The 20888-nt window shown below is 40.7% G+C and overlaps 1 protein-coding gene across 1 annotated transcript; it reads left to right on the forward strand.

The window, feature by feature from the left end:
- Positions 1-350: 350 nt before the first annotated feature.
- Positions 351-19861, forward strand: hal (histidine ammonia-lyase). The gene is made up of 20 exons (XM_017706670.2): positions 351-650; positions 778-838; positions 1026-1053; positions 1308-1382; positions 2425-2497; positions 2717-2783; positions 5135-5172; positions 5295-5420; positions 7979-8118; positions 8244-8291; positions 12607-12754; positions 13601-13696; positions 15075-15133; positions 15234-15314; positions 15491-15556; positions 16911-17076; positions 17703-17837; positions 18020-18128; positions 18275-18344; positions 19284-19861. The coding sequence occupies exons 1-20, from the start codon at positions 404-406 to the stop codon at positions 19413-19415; spliced, it is 1965 nt and encodes a 654-aa protein (XP_017562159.1). The 5' UTR covers positions 351-403; the 3' UTR covers positions 19416-19861.
- Positions 19862-20888: the final 1027 nt, after the last annotated feature.

Here is a 20888-nt window from a genome sequence, read left to right on the forward strand (position 1 = left end):
AAATGATCATTATCACTGTCATGTGGTTTCATGGTATGGATGTGGATGCCTCATTATAGATGAGTCATTACTTGACTCTTGTTTTCACAATAGGGTGTTATATATTAAATTTCACATTTGCATAGCAGGAACACAAGCTATTCAGTGACTAAATGTAACTTTCCGTCCTTGTGTGTGTGTGTGTGTGTGTGTGTGTGTGTGTGAATGACTGATCAGAAGAGGGCAGAGATAACTTACTCAAACACAACCATGGGTTCAACTGGCCATGCATTGAGGCGGGGTTCTTCAGAACACCTCTGATTGGTCAGTTGAGGCTGGTGACCTCCACCAGACATGATGCCTCACACACCTTTCTGCAGTCCAAACCGTGCGAACATCCGATTGTACTGGCCAAAGCTGTACCATGCCACGTTTTACTGTGCATGTAAGGGATGAGTGGCTGACCGTCCCCTGTAAGGACGCGTCCTACTCCATAAACTGGTTAGGAGTGGAGGCTCTCAAACGGTATGCCAAGAACAAGCCTGATAATGGAGGAATCCCAAATATCAAAGACGTGCGCTTTGTGGCCAGGAGGTGTCAGGGACAGGGACTGTTGGACGGTGATGATACAATAGAGGATGTCTTGGAGGACAATGACTTTGTGGAGCTCGGTAACGTTAAATATGTTCTGCTCTTACTTTTAACACTTTCTCATGAGGTAACTGTATCAGAACCATATGAAATGATGATTTTTATTTTCTTGTATTTTAAGTCCTGGTTTCATTTTAATTTGTCTAGAGATTGAAGGAGACACCATGTCTTCTGACTTCATTCCCAGCCAACCTGGAATGTCATATTTGTATCCTTATGAAACATCATACTATATCCTCTGCTAAAATGCTCTCAAACTAGATTCCTAAAATGTGTATAAAAGAAGAATGCAAGCATTCACAATGCAAACAGCAATTCATGCCACTTGATGATTGTTGCAAAGTCTCAATTTTATGTGAATGGTTAACCGACACTACCTTAACAGAAGGAACCAGAATAAGACCCTACAGAGAGCCAGACGAGGTGAGAATGTTTTATACCTTCTTAGAAAGATGTAAAATCTCCTGTGACCTCTGATAAACTAACCTGCAAGGGAATTTGCCTTGAAGAAAATGTAAAATTTCATCCTTTGAAAGAAATTAGTGTTAAGAGAAGCATTTTTGGTAATTAACCTGTTAATATAAAGTTCAATTTGAACACTTTTGAACGGAAATTGTAAACAATGTGGCTAATGGCATCATTATAACTCTGTGAATGACGTGTTTGGTTGTGTTCAGTACATTTTTTTAGATGGCAATAGTCTGTGTTCCACTGACCTAGTCAACCTAGGACGAGGCCGCTACAAGATTAAGGTACAGAAAAGACAACAGTGCTGAAGATCTGAAGGTCTGAAACTTGGCACATTGAATGTATTGGTAATGTGCAGTACTGTGCAAAATCAAAGACCACTCTTTATTTATTTAAAGGGCTGTCAGAACAGCCATTAAGTACAAATTAAAAACCAGAAAGCATATATTTAACAGAAAATTCCACTGAAACATCAATGGCTAAATATACTAGCAATTTGTTTAGCATTAAGTGTTTTCATCCTTTGCTTTTATCACAGCTTCATTTTTTGCTTTCAGTATTTTAAAGACATCTTTATAGCTTTCCACACTTCCTAACTTTGGCCTTAGAAATTGGTTGCATTTTCTGCTTCTCTTGATCCATGGGATCTGAAACATGTTCAGAGATGTTGAGATGTGGACTGGACTGGGGTGGACTGGGGTGGTCAGCCCATTGTTCTAAGACAATTTTCTTGCAAACTTTCTCCTTTTTGGTCTATTTCCTTTTCATGATAACATACTTGACAGCTGCACATCTTTTCAGACTGAGTTGTCTTCTTACAGTGGAAGGATGAACATAAACACCTGTGGATTTCTTTAGGTCTCTCAGAGATGAAAGGTTTAAGTACTGTTTATCTGCTGGTGCTAGTATCTGTGGTCTTTCAGGTCTTGCATAGTTGTTACGACTCCAGTTTTGGAAAAAAAACATCCTATTTTTTTATATTTTACAATAATGACTTTGCTGTTCCTTGTGCAAGTGGATTATCTTTTATTTAATCTTTTCAGAAATATCTCCTAAAACATTGTAATTTGTACTAAATGGCTATTTTGACTGGAAATTACAAAAATTAAGTCTTTGACTTTTACACTGTACTGTAATTCATACCGCTCTTGTATTAGATATCACGATCACTTTTTAAAATTCGAAAAGTGATTAAAATTGCTGTACATTTAATTATTGTACACTGAAAATGTCCCTAACCATAGCTGTCACCTAGACCATAACATTTTATGTAGGATTAGTCATGTTTATTATTCAAACTTGTTCAAACTGAGTGTCTGTCTTTAGCTGACTCCCGAGGCTGAGAAAAAGGTTGAGCAGTCAAGAGAACTTCTGGACACCATAGTGAAAGAAAAGAAAGGTAGGCAGGTGGAACTTTAGTTTAACTGGGTTCTACAAGCACGTAGTAGATTTAAAGAGTATCGAGATTGAACTGAGTCAGACTGCACATTATATACAGCTGTCTGTATAAAACACTTGTTGGTTATTGTTGAGCCTGTTTTAAGTTACATGTATGTGGAACTGAATGATTTAAAGTAGACGTGTACACTGTAATCTGACTGTTTACTCTGCTCTCCAGTTGTGTATGGGATCACCACAGGATTTGGGAAGTTTGCACGGACAGTCATTCCTATCAGCAAACTCAAGTACAGTCATGCTTTTTATCTTTGGGTAGCTCACTTTAAAATCCAGTCTTCATTTTCCTGTTTTCTCTTATTTGCTTTGTATACCCAAGCAGGGGCGGTCTTTGCACTAGGCCAAGGGTCAGCAACTCAAATGTCAAGAAGAGCCATTCTGTCCATTCAACAAAAATCAATTCACCACAATATTTTATGACCATTATTTGACTGAACATTTCACCATCTTGGTTGTAATCATGTCTCAGTTTGTGCTAATGTCCAAGTGTAGACTAAAAAATCCAACATAAACAACAACACAATAAAAAGTTTCTTTTTTTCTTTTTTAACAGAGCTGAACTTCTTATTCCCCAGCTTCTTGTTCTATTTTCCTGCTCCACCTTACATGGTACTTGAGGCACCAGAATGTACCTGCTGTACCATTTATGATGTACAATTTAGTGGTTGGTTAGTGTAGTGGTTAACACCTTTGCCTTCTACACTGTAGACTGGGGTTCAATCCCCCACCAGGGCAAGCACCCTACACTATACCAGTAAGGGTCCTTGGGCAAGACTCCTAACACTGCCTTTGCCCCCCCCTGTGTAAAATGATCAAGTTGTAAGTCGCTCTGGATAAGAGCGTCAGCCAAAATGCCGTAAATGTAATGTAATTTAAGGCGGAACAGAAAAATTCAAACAAGCAGACGAGAAACTGACTTCAGTGACTTTTCGGAGTTTGACTTTTTCAATGCTGATTAAACATATCAGCTGTAGTACTTACAAATGGAATAATTCATCTCCGAATTATTGATGTTTGTCCTAAATTTTTCTCTTTGTCTTTTCCTTAACTACTAGCTTGGCAAGATTGTCATCTGTGTTGCTATGGACAAACATTCAGCACACCAATTAAGTTTAAAGGGCCGACGTAGGTTACATTAACTCCAACATTTATAACCATTTATTGTCAAACAGTATTTAAACCACCAGCAGCGCTTTATTTTACTGGAAAGGAGGATTATTTTATTTTTACCTAAAAAATCTAATACTGCTGTGGAGCTGCAAGAGGGTAGTAGAAGAGTTGCATGTTGCCGAGCCCTGCACTAGGCAAAGGTAGGCAGCTGCATAAGGCCCCCATGAGCCAAGGGTCCCATGAAAATGCAAATTAGACATACTGTATGTATATATATATATATATATATATATATATATATATATATATATATATATATATATATTTAAATGTAGGTCAATGCAGCCCTCCCAATCGTGATTATAATGGACTAGTCCATGTTATATGACCAAGGATGAATGTAGTACGAACAAGGCAACACAGCAATAATCTACATTGTGTAGAGACCGTCCTTAAGTGTGATTTCCTGGGTGTTGAGAGGGAAAATCAAATAAAATGATGCATCCAAGTGCAGCAGAGAAACTGCTGCACAGACTCAGCACATTGTACATAATATGTAGCATTAATGTTACTATACATAGCTCCAATTTTGGGGTAGTTACTCAAAAAAAGTAGTCCATTCACGCTACTAATTACTAATGAATAATTACTTCTCTCAAAATTGAATTAGATTGCATTACCTATTACTTCTTGGAAAGTACTGCTACTATTGCTGTTACTATATTCAAGCTAAAATAGCTTTATATTTGAATTATAGTTACTTTCTGATTTTCAGTGATTCAAGCTTCTGCTGTAAGTAAAATGAACTCAAATGGCCCCGTAATCATAAATGGTTTCCACTGAGCTGGCAGTGCTCTACTTTCTTCTGCTCACTGTTGAACTGGTTAAGTTAATAGGATTCAAATATTCTTCTTTGTATAAACTACTGGCATCAATTAAAACAACTCCATTATATTAAATGGACTTCTTTGTACAGTAATGAATAAATGGCTTAGATTGGACTAGAATTGAGAATTTCTGAGGATGCTAATAACTCAGTACATGTTTATCAGTCTGTTTGCGCTCATGGCTCCAGGCTGAACTGATAAACCTGAGCACAAAACACCATCACAGTGAGAATAACAGCAACATGTAAAAATGTATCAAAACAGGAGTGTATACTCTGTCACAAAATAACATTTTGCAAAGAGAAATATGAAAAATAGAGGTAATTAATAGATTTGTATTAATACATTTAAGAAGTTTGTAAAGTAAACCAAAAAAAATCATTGGTCCATTTTTTTATGTGTAGCAGTGCAGTTGCGTCACAATTTTAAAATGTGTATCTGGGAGGCCTCATTCCTTTTTTTTTGCCTAGAGCCCCTGAATCATTAAATCCTCCCAGTGACCAAATGTGTAAAATGCAGCCCAACAGACCGGAAGCTTTGAAATCTGCTTTAGCAGACCTTAATTATATTTTTCTCTTTCACAGGGAGCTGCAGGAGAACCTTATTCGCTCACACTCAGCAGGTGGGATCCAAGATCTCAAATCAGAATTCTGTTATCTCCTAAATTCATTAAACAGTGCACCTTGACTGGCTCCTGTGCTGGTCTGTGAATGGTATGTGGTGTGACATTGTGTGTTTGTGCAGGTTTGGGCAGTCCTCTGAGCCCTGAGCGGACACGCATGCTGCTGGCCCTCAGGATCAATGTCCTGGCTAAAGGATATAGTGGCATCTCTCTGGAAACTCTCCACACCATGATACAGGCCTTCAATGGTACATGAAAGCGTTTAGCAGTGCTGAGCTCAGGAGAATACTGCTTTGTAGCTTTGGAACAGCCTAGAAGTTCATTCAGAAATACAAAGGCTCTTTCAGAGAACACTTTGGTGTTAATATTTGAGGATAAAACCTTCTTTGATGATTCTTTACTTGAAAACCTTTCTGTTTTTATTCAGTCAACTTTCAAAGGAGATGTTATCACAGTCAGAAAAAAAGGTACAAAACTGTTACAGGGGCAGGACCTCTTTTGTCACTGGGGTGGTATCTTCAAGAGTACTTTTAGTCAGTAACATAATTGCACCATAATCATTTGAAGTTGTACGGACTCTATAAATCCCATCTCATCTCCAGGCCTTTTATTTTATTGTTGGTTTTATTGTTTGGGGGGCAGTCGTGGGCTGGAGGTCAGGGAACCAGCCTTGTGACCAGATGGTTGCCAGTTTCATCCCCTTGGCCGATAGTACGTGATTGAAGTGCCCTTGAGCAAGGTACCTAACCCCCAACTGCTCCCCGGGCGCTGTGGATAGGGCTGCCTACTGTGTGTGTTCACTAGTGTGCCTGTATGTGGGTGTTTTCACTGAACAGATGGGTTAAATGCAAAGGTCTAATTATACAATGCTCAAAGACAGTTGGCTAATAGTTCTGAATTCTAACTCATTAGGTTATGAAAATATGCAAATATGTACTTTTCTCCTGGGAGCAACATTTTTATTTATATTTAAGGTACACAATTGGACTTTAAAACTACTGTTGTGCCTTTGAGGGAACAGTTACATTGTTTGTACCTTGATGAATGAACAATGTACCTCAGAGAACCTTTATTTCTAACAATGTACAAGGATTTTGTCTTGATAGCTGCGCATTAATAGAGAGATTGTCCCCCTCTGCCTCTTTTGGAAAGGTCGTAGACTAGATGTTGGATAAGACATGGCTGTGAGGATTTTATTGCATTCAGCCACAAGAGCATTAGTGAGGTCAGGCGCTGATGTTGAATGATTTGTTCTGGATCACAAATGCACTCCAACTTATCACAAAATCATCACTGCTCCACTTCATCACTGCAAGGAACACTGCTCCAATGTTGCACAGCCCAGCTTTATATCGTTGACACTGGACATGGTTCAGGTGCAGTGCTTTTCTATGTAACTGGATCCTGGATTTCCTATCTGAGAGACCTCAGTTAGTCAGGATAGGAAATGACATCTCCAGCAACACCACACTGAGCACTGGTGCTCCTCAGGGCTGTGTGCTCAGTGCACTGCTGTTCACTCTACTGACTCATGACTGTACTGCAAAGTACAGCTCAAATCACATCATCAAGTTTGCTCATGACACAACTGTGGTGGGTCTGATCAGCAAAAACAACAAGTCAGCGTACAGAGAGGAGGTGCAGTGGCTAACAGACAGGTGCGGAGCCAACAACCTGTCTCTGAATGTAGATAAAACTAAGGAGATGTTTGTTGACTTCCGAAGAGTGTGAGGTGACCACCCCCCACTGAACATCACTGGCTCTGCTGTGGAAATCGTCAGGAGCACCAAGTTCCTTGGTGTCCACATCACAGAGAACCTCACCTGGTCCCTCAACACCAACTCCATAGCCAAGAGAGCCCAGCAGCGCCTCTACTTCCTGCAGAAACTGAAGAAGGCTCATTTCCCTCCCATCCACACCATGTTTTACAGGCAGAGCATTCTGAGCAGCTGTATCATCGCCTGGTTTAGGAATTGCACTGCCTCAGACTGCAAGACCCTACAGTATATAGTGAGGACAGCTGAGAAGATCAGGGTCTCTCTCCCCTCCATTATGGACATCTATACCACGCGTTGTATCCAGAAAGCCACTGGCATTGTGGACGACCCCATCCACCCCTCACACAGACTTTTTTCACTGCTGCCGTCTGGCAGAAGGTACCGGACCATCCGTATCACCACTGCCAGACTCTGCAACAGTTTTATTCCTCAAGGAATCAAGTTCTTAAACTCACAAGGACTGAGCTAATCCCCCCCCCCCCCCCCCCCTCACACACACACACACACACATACCCCACACACACAACTCTTTTGATGCTCAACTTGCAATCTGGATCATTGCTGCTAAACCGTGTTTTCATTGTTTTACTCAGGTTTTTCTACCTCAGTAACTGCTGTGTTTATGTATCTTATCTGACTGCGTGACTCACAGATCACAGCATGTTAAATATTTCTGCACCTTTTTCCACTACCTCATGTCCAGAATGAGTGCTGTGTCAGCGCTGTGTCCTGTCTGTTTACTGTGTCTAATGTCTGTTTAATTTATCATATTTATTGTTTCTAGTTTAATTTTTTGTTTGCACACTGTGTCTGCACTTTTGCACTTCGTACTTTTGTTCCTTGGTGCACCGTGTTGTTCCTGGAGGAACGTAATTTCACTCCACTGTGTACTTGTACGTAGATGGAATGACAATAAAAGCCACTCTTGATTTTAGATTGTACATGCTGTGTGTAGGCAAAGGAAGCCATAAAAGATGAGTAAATCAAGAGAGCGTCTCATTTCCATTTGTTCCTTGTTGTGTTCCCAGCGTCCTGTTTGTCGTTCGTTCCTGAGAAAGGCACGGTGGGTGCCAGCGGAGACCTTGCTCCTCTTTCTCACCTCGCACTGGGGCTGATGGGAGAAGGGAAGATGTGGTCACCTAAGAGTGGGTGGGCTGACGCCAAATACGTAAGAATTCACTACTCAAACTCCATTCATGCCGCATCCCAGTGTTTACCAAACTGAAAGATGAAACCACAGCATTATAAAATGTGCTTTTCCAGCTTGACCTTTGACCTTTACGTTGCTCATAGGTTTTGGAAGCTCATGGACTGAGGCCCATATCACTGAAGCCAAAGGAGGTACTAGTCAGCTGACCTCTGTCAGGCTTTAACCCCTTTTATCTGTCTCTGTGTTGACATAGTGGTGGTGTTCTCAGAAATGTGACTCACCTGCCTTCTTTTGTAACTGACTGGGAGTAAATATCAAAAAGGTAGAAAGGGAGAAAAGAATGTTGAACAAGACTAATCTACTCCATTAAAGATGCTGGGGCTGCTGGAGACGGCGATAGACAGTAATCCTGTTGACCTGGCTCTTTGTGCATGAGTGGAAAAAGTATAGATAGACTCCACTTAGATGAAAGTTTGAATATTTTGTCAAAATCTTGCTCAATTAGGGAAAAAAAGGGAAGTACTGAAAATATACAGGCATGAACGTAAAAAAATGTCAATGTTCTAACTATACTCAAGTATATAAAGGTAAAATAAAACAATTTAACAGATAACATTAAGAATCAGGATATGTTTTTTTAAATACTAAACATACATTGATATGAGCTGATTACCATCCATCCATCCATCCATTATCTTCCGCTTCTCCGGGGTTCAGGTCTCGGGGGCAGCATCCTAAGCAATGAGGCCCAGACCTCCCTTTCCCCAGCCACTTCCACTAGCTCTCCAAGGGGGATTCCGAGGCGCTCCCAGGCCAGCTGGGCGATATAGTCACGCCAGCGTGTCCTGGGTCTTCCCTGGGGTCTCCGCCCAGGTGGACTTGCCTGTGACACCTCCCGAGGGAGGCGTCCAGGAGGCATCCTAACCAGATGCCCGAACCACCTCAGCTGGCTCCTCTTGATGTGAAGAAGCAGCGGCTCTACCCCGAGTCCCTCCCGGATGACCGAACTTCTCACCCTATCTCTAAGGGAGAGTCCAGACACCCTGCGGAGGAAACTCATTTCGGCCGCTTGTATTCACGATCTTATTCTTTCAGTCATTACCCAAAGCTCATGACCATAGGTGAGGGTGGGAATGTAGATCGACTGGTAAATCCAGAGCCTTGCCTTATGGCTCAGCTCTTTCTTTACCACAACAGACCGGTAAAGAGCCCGCATCACTGCTGACCCAGCACCAATCCGCCTGTCAATCTCCCGCTCCCTTGTACCATCACTCGTGAACAAGACCCCGAGATACTTGAACTCCTCCATTTGAGGCAAGAGCCTATCCCCTACCTAGAGAGGGCTCTCCACCCTTTTCCGCCTGAAAACCATGGTCTCGGATTTAGAGGTATTGATTCTCATCCCGGCCGCTTCACACTCAGCTGCAAACCGATCCAGCGAAAGCTGAAGTTCACGGCCTGATGTCCCCAATAGGACCACATCATCTGCAAACAGCAGCGATGTGACTCTGAGGTCACCAAACCGGACACCTTCCATCCCCTGGCTGCGCCTAGAAATTCTATCCATAAAAATTATGAATAGAATCAGTGACAAAGGGCAGCCCTTAAGGGTGTCCAACTCTCACTGGGAACGAGTCTGACTTACTGCCAGCTATGCGAACCAAACTCCAGCTTTGTTTGTACAGGGCCTGAATGGCTCATAGCAAAGAGCCATGTACCCCGTACTCCCAAAGCACCTCCCACAGAATACCCCGGGGAACACAGTTGAATCCCTTCTCCAGATCCACAAAGCACATGTGGACTGGTTGGGCAAACTCCCATGAACCCTCCAGAATCCTAGAGAGGGTGAAGAGTTGGTCCAGTGTTTCACGACCAGGGCGGAACCCACACGGCTCCTCTAGGATCCGAGGTTCGACTATAAGCCGGACTCTCTTCTCCAGTACCCCTGCATAGACCTTGCCAGGGAGGCTGAGGAGTGTGATTCCCCTGTAGTTGGAACACACCCTCCGGTCACCTTTTTTTAAAAGAGGCACCACCACCCCAGTCAGCCAATCCAGTGGCACCGCCCCGATGTCCACACAATGTTGAAAAGGCGTGTCAGCCAAGACAGCCCCACAACAGAGCCTTGAGGAACTCAGGGCGGATCTCATCCACCCCTGGAGCCTTGCCACCAAGGAGCTTCTTAACTACCTTAGCGACTTCTGCCCCAGACTCTGCCTCCTCACTGGAGAACATGTCGGTGGGATTGAGAAGGTCCTCAAAGTATTCCTTCCACCGCCCAATGACGTCTTCAGTCGAAGTCAGCAGCACACCATCTACACTATATACAGTGCTAGTGGCACACTGCTTTCCCCTTCTGAGTCACCTGACGGTTTGCCAGAATCTTTTCGGAGCCGACTTAAAATCACTTTCCAAGGCCTCACCAAACTCCTCCCATACACGGGTTTTTGCCTTGGCGACGACTGAAGCCGCAGATCGCTTGGCCTGTCGATACCTGCCAGCTGCCTCTGGTGTCCCACAGGCCAACCATGCCCGGTAGGACTCCTTCTTCAGCTTGATGGCATCTCTCACCTGGGGTGTCCACCACCGGGTTCGAGGATTACCGCCCCGACAGGCACCAACTACCTTACGGCCACAGCTACAGTCAGTCGCTTCAACAATGGAGGAACAGAACAAGGCCCATTCTGAGTCAATGTCCCCCACCTCCCCCGATATCTCGTCAAAGTTCTGACGGAGGTGTGAGTTGAAGATCAATCTGACAGGTTCTTCTGCCAGACGTTCCCAGCAAACCCTCACTATACGTTTGGGCTTGCTTGGGCTGACCGGCATCTTCCCCCACCACCTGATCCAACTCACCACCAGGTGGTGATCAGTTGACAGCTTAGCTCCTTTACCCGAGTGTCCAAAACACATGGCCGCAAGTCCGCGACTGCAAAGTCAATCATTGAACTACGGCCTAGGGTGTCCTGGTGCCATGTGCACTTATGGACATCCTTGTGTTCAAACATGGTGTTCGTGATGGACAAACTGTGGTTTGCACAGAAGTCCAAAAACTGAACACCACTCGGGTTCAGATCAGAGAGGCCATTCCTCCCAATCCAGGTCTCACTGTCATTGCCCACGTGAGCGTTAAAGTCCCACAGTAGGACAATAGAGTCTCCAGGAGGAGCACTTTCAAGCACCCTTCCCAAGGACTCTAAGAAGGCTGGGTACTCTGAGCTGCTGTTCGGTGCATAAGCACCCATTGGTGGTGGGTCGATGGGAGGGGGGACTCATGTAACTCCTTCGGGCTGGGCCCGGCCAGGCACCATGAGTAAATGCCCGGCCACCAGACACTCGCTGGCGAGCCCCTCCCCCAGGCCTGGCTCCAGGGTGGGGCCCCGGTAAAGCTGTTCCGGGCAGGGTACACAAGTCATAGGGGTTATTATGGATCACACTTTGTCTGACCTGTCACCTAGGACCAGTTTGCCTTGGGAGACCCTACCAGGAGCTTTTGCTCCAGACAACATAGCTCCTAGGATCATTCAAGCACACAAACCCGTCCACCACAATAAGGTGGTGATCCATGGAGAGGATGAGCTGATTACACTCTACAAAATCCAAATGAATGAGTCTACCTGGTCTTAAATTGTCCATATATGACATCATATGTTTTTCCCCCTCTGAGGTTCGCTTTTAGCGCTTGTGTGTTTTTATGTGCCAAAACATTCCTAATTCATTTTACATACCTATTCCTAACACCTCTTTTTATCCCTTAGAAGTAAACAGGCTGTTTTTTTACTGTACCTTTAAGAACTCTTCTGATTGGCTGAACTGTATTGTGCCTCATTCAAAAAGTACTCTGGGCCGAAATGCTCTTTATAAATACAATGTGAATGTAATGGTGTTGCTTCTTGTGACACCATAAAAGCAATAAATTCAAATCTGGCTTTTGCAGCTTAGTCTTAACACATGACCTATATGGATTGGGAGGCAAGTGATACATTTAAAACATTTTAATGAAACTTTAAAACATTTACACACCGCATCAAACTCTAAAGGCTGTGATAATGGACCCTTTAACCCTTTTCTTCTGTGTGTGTTTTGGTGACTGATGAGCAGTACTGCTTCTTACATGAAGACAGATTAGCCTACACTCTTGAAAATGGCTCTGCAAGGGTTCTTTACATCAGTGTGAAGATCCATTTCACCACGCAAAGAACACTTTACACATGCATATGGCTCTTCGAATGTTTATGGTTTCTGTATTGAAGAATCCAAACCCTAACTTAACCAGCTGTATGTCTGGAGAAGTGAAGTTTATTCATTTGACTATAATAACAAAGTATAATTAGCTATGCATTTCCCTCCATGTTTCTGTGTGTATGTGTTGTCCATAAGCCTTATCCATGCTGATTATTAGACACATCTATTTGAATCTGTCTTGACCTTTTATACAATCTTTTATATAATCTCTAAAAAGGTTTCCGTTAATGAGGCATGATCAAACTTTTTTCCCATCTGCAGGGTCTGGCTCTGATTAATGGGACACAGATGATCACCTCGCTGGGTGCAGAGGCCGTGGAGAGAGCAGAGTCTGTGGCCAGACAGGCCGACATCATTGCTGCACTCACGCTGGAGGTCCTGAAGGGGACCACGAAAGCGTTCGACAGTGGTGAGTGAACATTTCCTTAGGAATTTTATTTTACTGTTAATCTAAAGCTTACAACTGAGCACTGAAGTTAATATTTGTAATGTTATGAGATGAAAATGGATTTTTTTGAAAGTATAGCCTGTAGGCTTTTTTGACTGGTCACTAGGTGAAATTGTGGTTTTGGATTGTCTTATTGATATTTTTTCTTGTTTTTATATTTGTGATTATGTAAAGCCAGTATTTTAAAACACAATATGCAAACTATATTAATTAATATTAATATAGAGGGAAACTGTCTCTCTCTTACATCCCTGGGACCTCTGATTAGCAAAATACAATCTATGTTGATGTGCGTCTTCTGTGGATGTATATTTTCTCTTTTGTATTAAAGTTCTTTTTCAAATTCTCCACCTGGAAGCACTTTTCTTCAACAGCTATTCATCACCTACACTCAAAAAGAGTGGAACTGGCTCTTGTACATGTTAAAAAAAAACAAGCTGATATTAGTTGATTTGACTTAATTTTACAGTGTTCTTAAGATTAGTGTTTAAAAAAATGAAAGCAAAATTTTCATGGGAAATAATTACCATAATAATTACCATAATTCAGTTAGGTTCAGGTAAAGAATGATTGTTTTAAGGGCACAAGAAAATGCATGTGGTTGTTTTGATTCAATGACAGTTTTTAGACTCGTTTGATAAATTAAAAAACAGATCATATTAGGTGTTTCATTTCACTTCAAAACCAAAGCAGTGTCTTCTCTATTCTGGAAAACATGCACTGGATTCAGTGCAACATTACTGTACAGTTCTATATGTTTTATATAGTGTCACAGTGAAACTCACATTTGTTCAAAACCTCTCACAGACATTCATGAGCTGCGTCCACACCTGGGGCAGAAGGAGGTGGCCTTGCGTTTCCGTTCTCTTTTGGACTCTGATCACCACCCCTCAGAGATTGCAGGTAATCACTGTTTGCTCTGAAACTCATAACCCCTGGTCAAATGACATGTTTTGTTGATTTCCAAGAAAAAATAAGTAAACATCTACAAAGAAAACACACTAATGCACACTTACTGTTTTTAATTTATGGCACATTTTATACTTTGTTTAATTTTAATCTACAACCCCATTTCCAAAAAAGTTGGGATGCTGTGCAAAATAAAACAAAAAACAGTAAATAACATGCAATGATTTGTAAATCATTGAAATGCTATATTTAATTATATATGTATATATATATATATATGTATATATATATATATATATATATATATATCGTTCAGCCTTCACAGACATGCCTGTCACCCATGCCATGTGTACTAATGCACACCTACACCATCATGAATACTGGCTTTTGAACTGTGCATAAGCTGAGTGGTCTTTAGCCCGGAGGACACTGTGTCCAATTTTTTTGATTTGACCACAGGACACTTCTCCACTTCACCTCAGTCCATTTTAAGTGAGCTTGGACCCAGAGAAGGTGGCAGCATATCTAGATCCTGTTTATATCTGGTTTCTTCTTTGCATAATAGAGTTTTAATAAAAAAATTTGGATGCAGTGCCACACTATTTTCACAGACAGTGTTTTTCAGAAGTGTTCCTGAGCCCATGCAGTGATTTCCACTACAGAATCATGTCTGTTTTTAATGCAGTGCTGCCTGAGGACCCAAAGATCAAGGCCAGCAAATATTGGTTTTTGGCCTTGTCCCTTGCACAGAGATTTCTCTACATTCTCTGAATCTTTTAATGACATTATATACGGTAGATGATGAAAATGTTATTTTACATTGAGAAATGTTATTCTTGAATTGTTGCACTACTTGATCATGCAGTATTTCACAGAGTCGCCCCTTCTCATCTTTACCTCTGAAAGAATCCGCCTCTCTGAGATGTTCATTTTATACCCAATCAAATTGCAAATCAACCACCAGGTGTTTTTTTTAGCAGTAGACAATTTTACCAGCCTTTTGTTGCCCCAATCCCAAATTTTTGGAATGTGTTGCTGGCATCAAATTCAAAATGGGCACATATTTAAAAAAAAAAACAATACAATTTTTCAGTTTGAACTTTTGATATGTTATTTTCAATGAAATATAGGGTTTAAATGATTTGCACATCATTGCATATTGTTTTTATTTAAATTTTTGCAGCATTCCATTTTTGGAAATGAGATTATATGTTAAACTCAGCAAATAAAGAAAGATTGCAAGCTAAAAGCATAAAGACCTATTTATGTTAGTTATGTGTAGATAATGTCTTAAATGTCAGGAGTGTTGAGAACATGAGACTTTTCATTGCAGCTGATCATTTTGGGCAAACTTTGTTGTTTACATCAACAGAAAGCCACAGGTTTTGTGACCGAGTCCAGGATGCATACACCATGCGCTGCTGTCCCCAGGTAAAGCCAGAGTCTATAGTCAGAAAGACGATGATCAACCCTTATCATCACCTATGATGGTCCATCTACTTCAGTTTGGCATTTGTCCTTTTTTTCACAGGTCCATGGCATCGTTAATGATACAATTGCTTTTGTGAGAAATATCATCAACACAGAAATTAACAGTGCTACAGACAACCCTGTATCCTTTATGCATTAGCATAAACTCTAGGTAAAATTTGAGGAACTATTTTTTTGTAGGACATCTGACTTTTAAAGCAGTGTTGCAATTTCAATGCAATGTTTGTATCCATTTGCACTCCTCTTCACTTCTCCTTTTAAGTCCTGCACCTGTTCTAACCCTGACAAATAAAATAGATGGTCTTTGCAGAGAGAGGAGAGACCATTTCTGGAGGCAACTTTCATGGAGAATATCCTGCAAAGGTATAGTAAGGGAGTGTATCTAGACACATTGGGCTTCATTCACCAAACGTTCTTCAGAAGAAATTTCTTCTTAAAACCCACTTGTGCAGTTTTCACAAAGATTCTGAGATTCATCAAAGTTTTCTTATTTGTGATTTGTTCTTGGATAAGAACACGTCATTAATCTGATCTTTCACGTCATTAATCTGACCTTTGTGAAGAACACATTTAAGGAAGATATTAGCAAACGTGGCCCAAAGTTTTTGTTATTTGATATGCTTCCAGGGCATTTGTTCACTTTACATTTGGGTAAAAATGTGTATTCATGAGCAGAATATATTATACTGTATATATATTATTTAGGGTGTATTCAGACACCACAAATTAATAACATCAGTACTTTGCACTTTGTTCATGAAATCACACACATAACGCTTCTTTCTCCAAACATGACAAGCTTTATTATTTTTGTTTCATCGGTCCAGATTACACTGCTCCAACACAGTTCAAAACTATCTGAATGCTTGTGCTATTTTCTTATTTGTCGTTGTTGTTGCTATTACTATTATTATTATTATTATAAGTAGTTTTTTGGACCCTAGATGTTGTTTTTTAGCAGAGCTTTTAGTGGAGCTTTGTGCAGGGTGCACTTCTTTGCGGTGCAGTTCATTGGTTATTGTTCTCTGTGTAACTGCTGCTCTTGCTGCTTTCACTTTGCCCTGCTTCTCTCTTAAATTCAATTTAATTCAATTCAACTTTATTCTTGCTATAACAATACAGGGTTGTATACTATAATGAAATACTGTCAGGCTACTTCTCTGGTGCAGCAATAATAAAAATAATTTAAATTTAAAAAATGATTTAGCTGGGCAGTAAATATGATTTTGTTTGTGAAATCCTATATAAAATCAGAATAAATACACCTAATTATTATTATAATAAAAACAAGGATTTCTTGTTTTCAAACAAGCTATAAATGTCTTGTGAGATTATTAGAAGTGCAGTGAAAAACAACAGAAACACATAATTCATGAAACACATCTTTCTACGACACTCATTTGTCAAGCATTTAAATAGAAAACTGCACTGTGGGAACATCGGCATCCATGCGGGGCTGTAAGCATTAACATGCTTGATCAACCAGATATTGGACAATAATTACAAATACTGGGCTGCCTGAGGAGAGGTTTGTTTATCACAGTGACAGACAAATTACATTTAAGTGCACAGTGCTCATTTATTCTAATGTTACCTGCACCAAACTGCATGCTGTGTGAATGTGCGTTAATGCTGTCTGTGTTTTGTCTGCCTCTTGTCTGCCCACAACTCATACAAATATATAGCTTGTCTGTCTGTCTCTCTGTCCCTCCCCTAGGCTCTAGATTATTTGGCTATAGGAGTACATGAGCTGGCATCTATCAGTGAGAGACGTATTGAACGTCTTTGTAATCCATCTCTCAGTGAGCTACCTGCCTTCCTGGTCAACGAAGGAGGACTGAACTCCGGCTTTATGATCGCACACTGCACTGCTGCAGCCCTCGGTCAGTCATTCACACACAGTGAACCAACTCAGGCAAATATCACTATCTAAAGCATATATAGCATCTTCACTATATGAAGCAGTTATGAACCACCATGATCTTGTCAGAGCAGGTATTTGTCATAAGCAGTTAGACAAAATACATTTGCTTGATAATCATATACATATTCAGGTGTGTGTGTGTGTGTGTGCACTGCTACGAGTCGCCCTGTAAATAATCACTTAAAACTCATATTTGATGGATTTAGTTGGATTTGGTAGGAATTTGTTTTAATGTCATATGCACAGCCTCAAAAAAAGGTCCAGCTCAATGTTTACATCTTAAATGCAAAATTAACATTATACTGATGACATATATGATGACAATAGCACATCATTTACTTACATTCTCACAACATATATCCTTCACCAAGTTTTGGCTGAGTTCTCTTTGAACTCTATTTCAACACGCTTGCAATCATCAGATTCATCCGTGCAGGGAAGGGGTCTGAAGCAAAACTACCGTTACAAAATTCCACGCATTGCATGCAATACACATTTCCATCAAAGAGGTCCCCAAATCTTATATAGTGCAGCTTTATGTTTACAAGTCAGCTTTACTTGCTAAAGGCTCATGTTGTCCTGCAGTTTCTGAAAACAAGGTGCTGTGCCACCCCTCCTCAGTGGACTCTCTGTCCACCAGCGCAGCTACAGAAGACCATGTGTCCATGGGTGGCTGGGCTGCCAGGAAGGCCCTGAGAGTGATTGAACATGTGGAGCAAGGTACAAACACCATCAGATTGTATCCACAATACCTGAATATATAGCACTGAGTCCTGGCAACAGAAATAAATAATGAATAGAAGGATGAATAAGGATGAATAGAATTTTAATAATTATATGCAGTGCAGAAGTTGAAGGCACGTCATTTTGACTGAAGCTGTGCCTTGTTTGATTTCTCTCAGTACTGGCTATTGAACTTCTGGCAGCTTGTCAGGGTATAGAGTTTCTCCGCCCACTCCGAACCACAACGCCATTGGAGAAGGTTTATGACCTTGTACGCTCTGTGGTCAAGTAAGTAAAGTGACACTGTCCAAAACAAATCTTGGACCCCAAATGCAGAACCAGCTAGTCAATATTTGTTTATTCATCTTTTGACCTATATAATCTCTTTCCCTGTTCTCTCTCTCTACCCCCCCTCCCCTCTTTCTGATGGACAGGCCCTGGATAAAAGACAGGTTTATGTCTGCTGATATTGAAGCCGTTCACCGGCTTCTTGTAGACCAGAAAGTGAGTCCCATTCTGCCATTTTATATCCATGATTCTATTCTAGCACTATAACTAAGACCATCCTGTTTTTCCCCCAACAACATAACCAACACAAAATAAAAGTCCAAAAAAAAGGTTCTTTGGAGCAAAACCATTCTTGATTCTCTAAAGAACCTTTCAGTGGTTGGTCCTTAAAAGAATCTGTGTCAAATGAAATGTGTTTAAAGAACCTCCAGATAACGGTTCTACATCAATGAATGTTTGCTATTAGAACCATGTTCAAGCCAAGAACCTTTAAGGAAATGCTAGTATGTTTTTGAGAGACTTTAGAGAGATAATCTGGCCAAAATGAACATTTCTATCACCACTATGCTGTATAAAGGGATAAAAAGTCAGGCAGCAGGATACCAAATAAAGTAAAACAGCAGTATTAAAATGCAAAATATGTATGGGTTTATTTACTTTTCTCTGATTGAAAGGGTAAAAACTGAATGATTCTGGTGTCCATCTTGTACTGAATAAACAATTAATCACTGTTTTCTTTTCTTTTTGACATCTGAGGTAAGGGTTACTAATGCTAGCTTGGTTGCATTTATTGGCCTACAGATCAGTGGCTAGGCTAACAGTCGGGGTTGCCTGACACCACAGGGATTCCCAGTAGTTGTATGTATTTGCATATTCCATGCTGAGTATTATTTTGAGAGAAAAGTGAAGAAAAACATAAATTCTGTCAAAACAATAAGGCACAGAGATCCAATGCTGTGCTACAGAACACTGCATAACACAGGAAATAACATATTAGATTCTAGCTTTAGGGCAGAATGCCCCTTCAGCTTGGATCCTGGTTGAATGTAGATCTAAACCACTGTAAAAGAAACAGCCAGGCTGCTCTCAGAACAGAACTTGTTCTCCTGTCATGCCTTCAGCTTGTGTCTCATTCACGTCCTCTCCTTTGTCCAGGTTTGGAACGTTGCTAAGCCATACATTGAGAAGTACTGCACTGAGCTCTTGCCTGAATCGCGTCCGACTTCTCCCACCGCCTTCTCCCTGGAGCCCCCACCTTCACCACGAAAACGAGTCCGACTTGAGTGACCAAGAACCCACTGAGTTACACAAAATACTTGCTATAAGCTTTTTCATGTGCTCAGTGCTGATTAATGTCTTTCTTATTACACAAAAGATTAGAAACATGTTGTGGCAAATGTGCAAAAAACATTTGATATGCTGTAATCCATTGTAGTGTGTGATCTGAAGTGTCAATGAACATTAAAACACATCCGGTCTTCATTCATCAGGTTTATATCTATGAAACCATTTTAATGTCAGTCCTCACTTCTCCTCTGTTAGCTCAGGAAACATTTTAAACTGGGGTTAAAAAGGAAATCTTTTGGTGTCTCAAGTGTTGTGCAAGAGACTCAGGCATCCGTGAAAATGATACAGTCGTGAGCAAAAGTTTGTGCACACATGATCAAATGTTTCACATGTTTTGTTGATTTTAAAAGTGAACACATTTAATTTTATTGTACAATTGCTATTTATTTGCATGATGGAAAAAAATAATAATAATAAAATGTAAAATGTTCCATAACTTATGCACTGGCCACATTTTATGTTTCTTTTTTTTCCAATATGTTGACTTCAGTGTTAAAGCAACAGTAATTATGCCTTAAATGTGCGATAGTGTACTCTCTGCAGAGGATGTGTTAGCAAAACCTGATTTGACCAGGGTTGTCAAAACCTTTGCATTTCACTGTATGTAAAGCCATTTAAGCATTCATTTCTTTAAAAAATGTGTGAGAATAAATACAAATACAAATGAGTGTGTTAGTGTAATCGTTTCTAAATATCCTCTACAGAATGTTCAGTATTTATAGCTAATCAGTCCTTCATTAAAGTACTGCAGAGTGTTGGCCCCATCATCCTCACTTAGCGAGATGCTAGCCAGCACAGGCATCTGTTAGATGCTGTAACAGAACTGGTGTTTAATGTTGTCTTCAAAGCACGTTGAGCCGTCCAATAATGTTGCATTATTGGCTGTTTGAAAAAATGCTGTGACTGGATTCACAGGTCTCGGAGTAGGCTTGTTTTTGCCTTCGCCCTCCTAGTGCTGGTGGTATCGTATGACTAGGGAAGTCCTAACCAGTGGGTGGAATTGTATATGACTAAAGTGGATTTGACTAAATTGGGGAGAAAATTGGGAAAAAAATCCCTCAAACATTAAATAAGTTATCATTAAATTACTTCAGGTGTGCTGCTGCTGGAACTGAAGTAATCCATGCAATGACTGGAGTGCAGCGAGAAGTCAAGAATAAAACCTGCGTTTAGCAGGAGTGTCCAAACTTTTGCACTTTTTTCTAATATAACTTCAGTTAACTTTAGTGTTAAATAAACTGTAATGATGCATTAAATATGCTTTAAAGGGCTTTAAAGGCTTTTGTTCAGTACTGTAGCTTTGAAGAAGCTCGGTGTATACAGCACAGATTCATGTTGCGTATTGAAAGGAAGAAGAGTGAAAGAAAACATTTTTTTTTTAGCCACAGGAAATTCATTTCAGGACCAAACCCA

This window comes from Pygocentrus nattereri, chromosome 11, assembly GCF_015220715.1.
Source record: "Pygocentrus nattereri isolate fPygNat1 chromosome 11, fPygNat1.pri, whole genome shotgun sequence".
NCBI lineage: Eukaryota > Metazoa > Chordata > Actinopteri > Characiformes > Serrasalmidae > Pygocentrus > Pygocentrus nattereri.

What these genes read in the sequence shown, in the direction of transcription:
- hal (XM_017706670.2), top strand. Translation starts at nt 404, where the DNA reads ATGCCACGTTTTACTGTGCATGTAAGGGATGAGTGGCTGACCGTCCCC. An exon ending in ATTCCTATCAGCAAACTCAA is followed by an intron (nt 2,784 to 5,134) that starts GTACAGTCATGC and finishes TCTCTTTCACAG; the next exon opens with GGAGCTGCAGGAGAACCTTA. An exon ending in CATGATACAGGCCTTCAATG is followed by an intron (nt 5,421 to 7,978) that starts GTACATGAAAGC and finishes TTGTGTTCCCAG; the next exon opens with CGTCCTGTTTGTCGTTCGTT.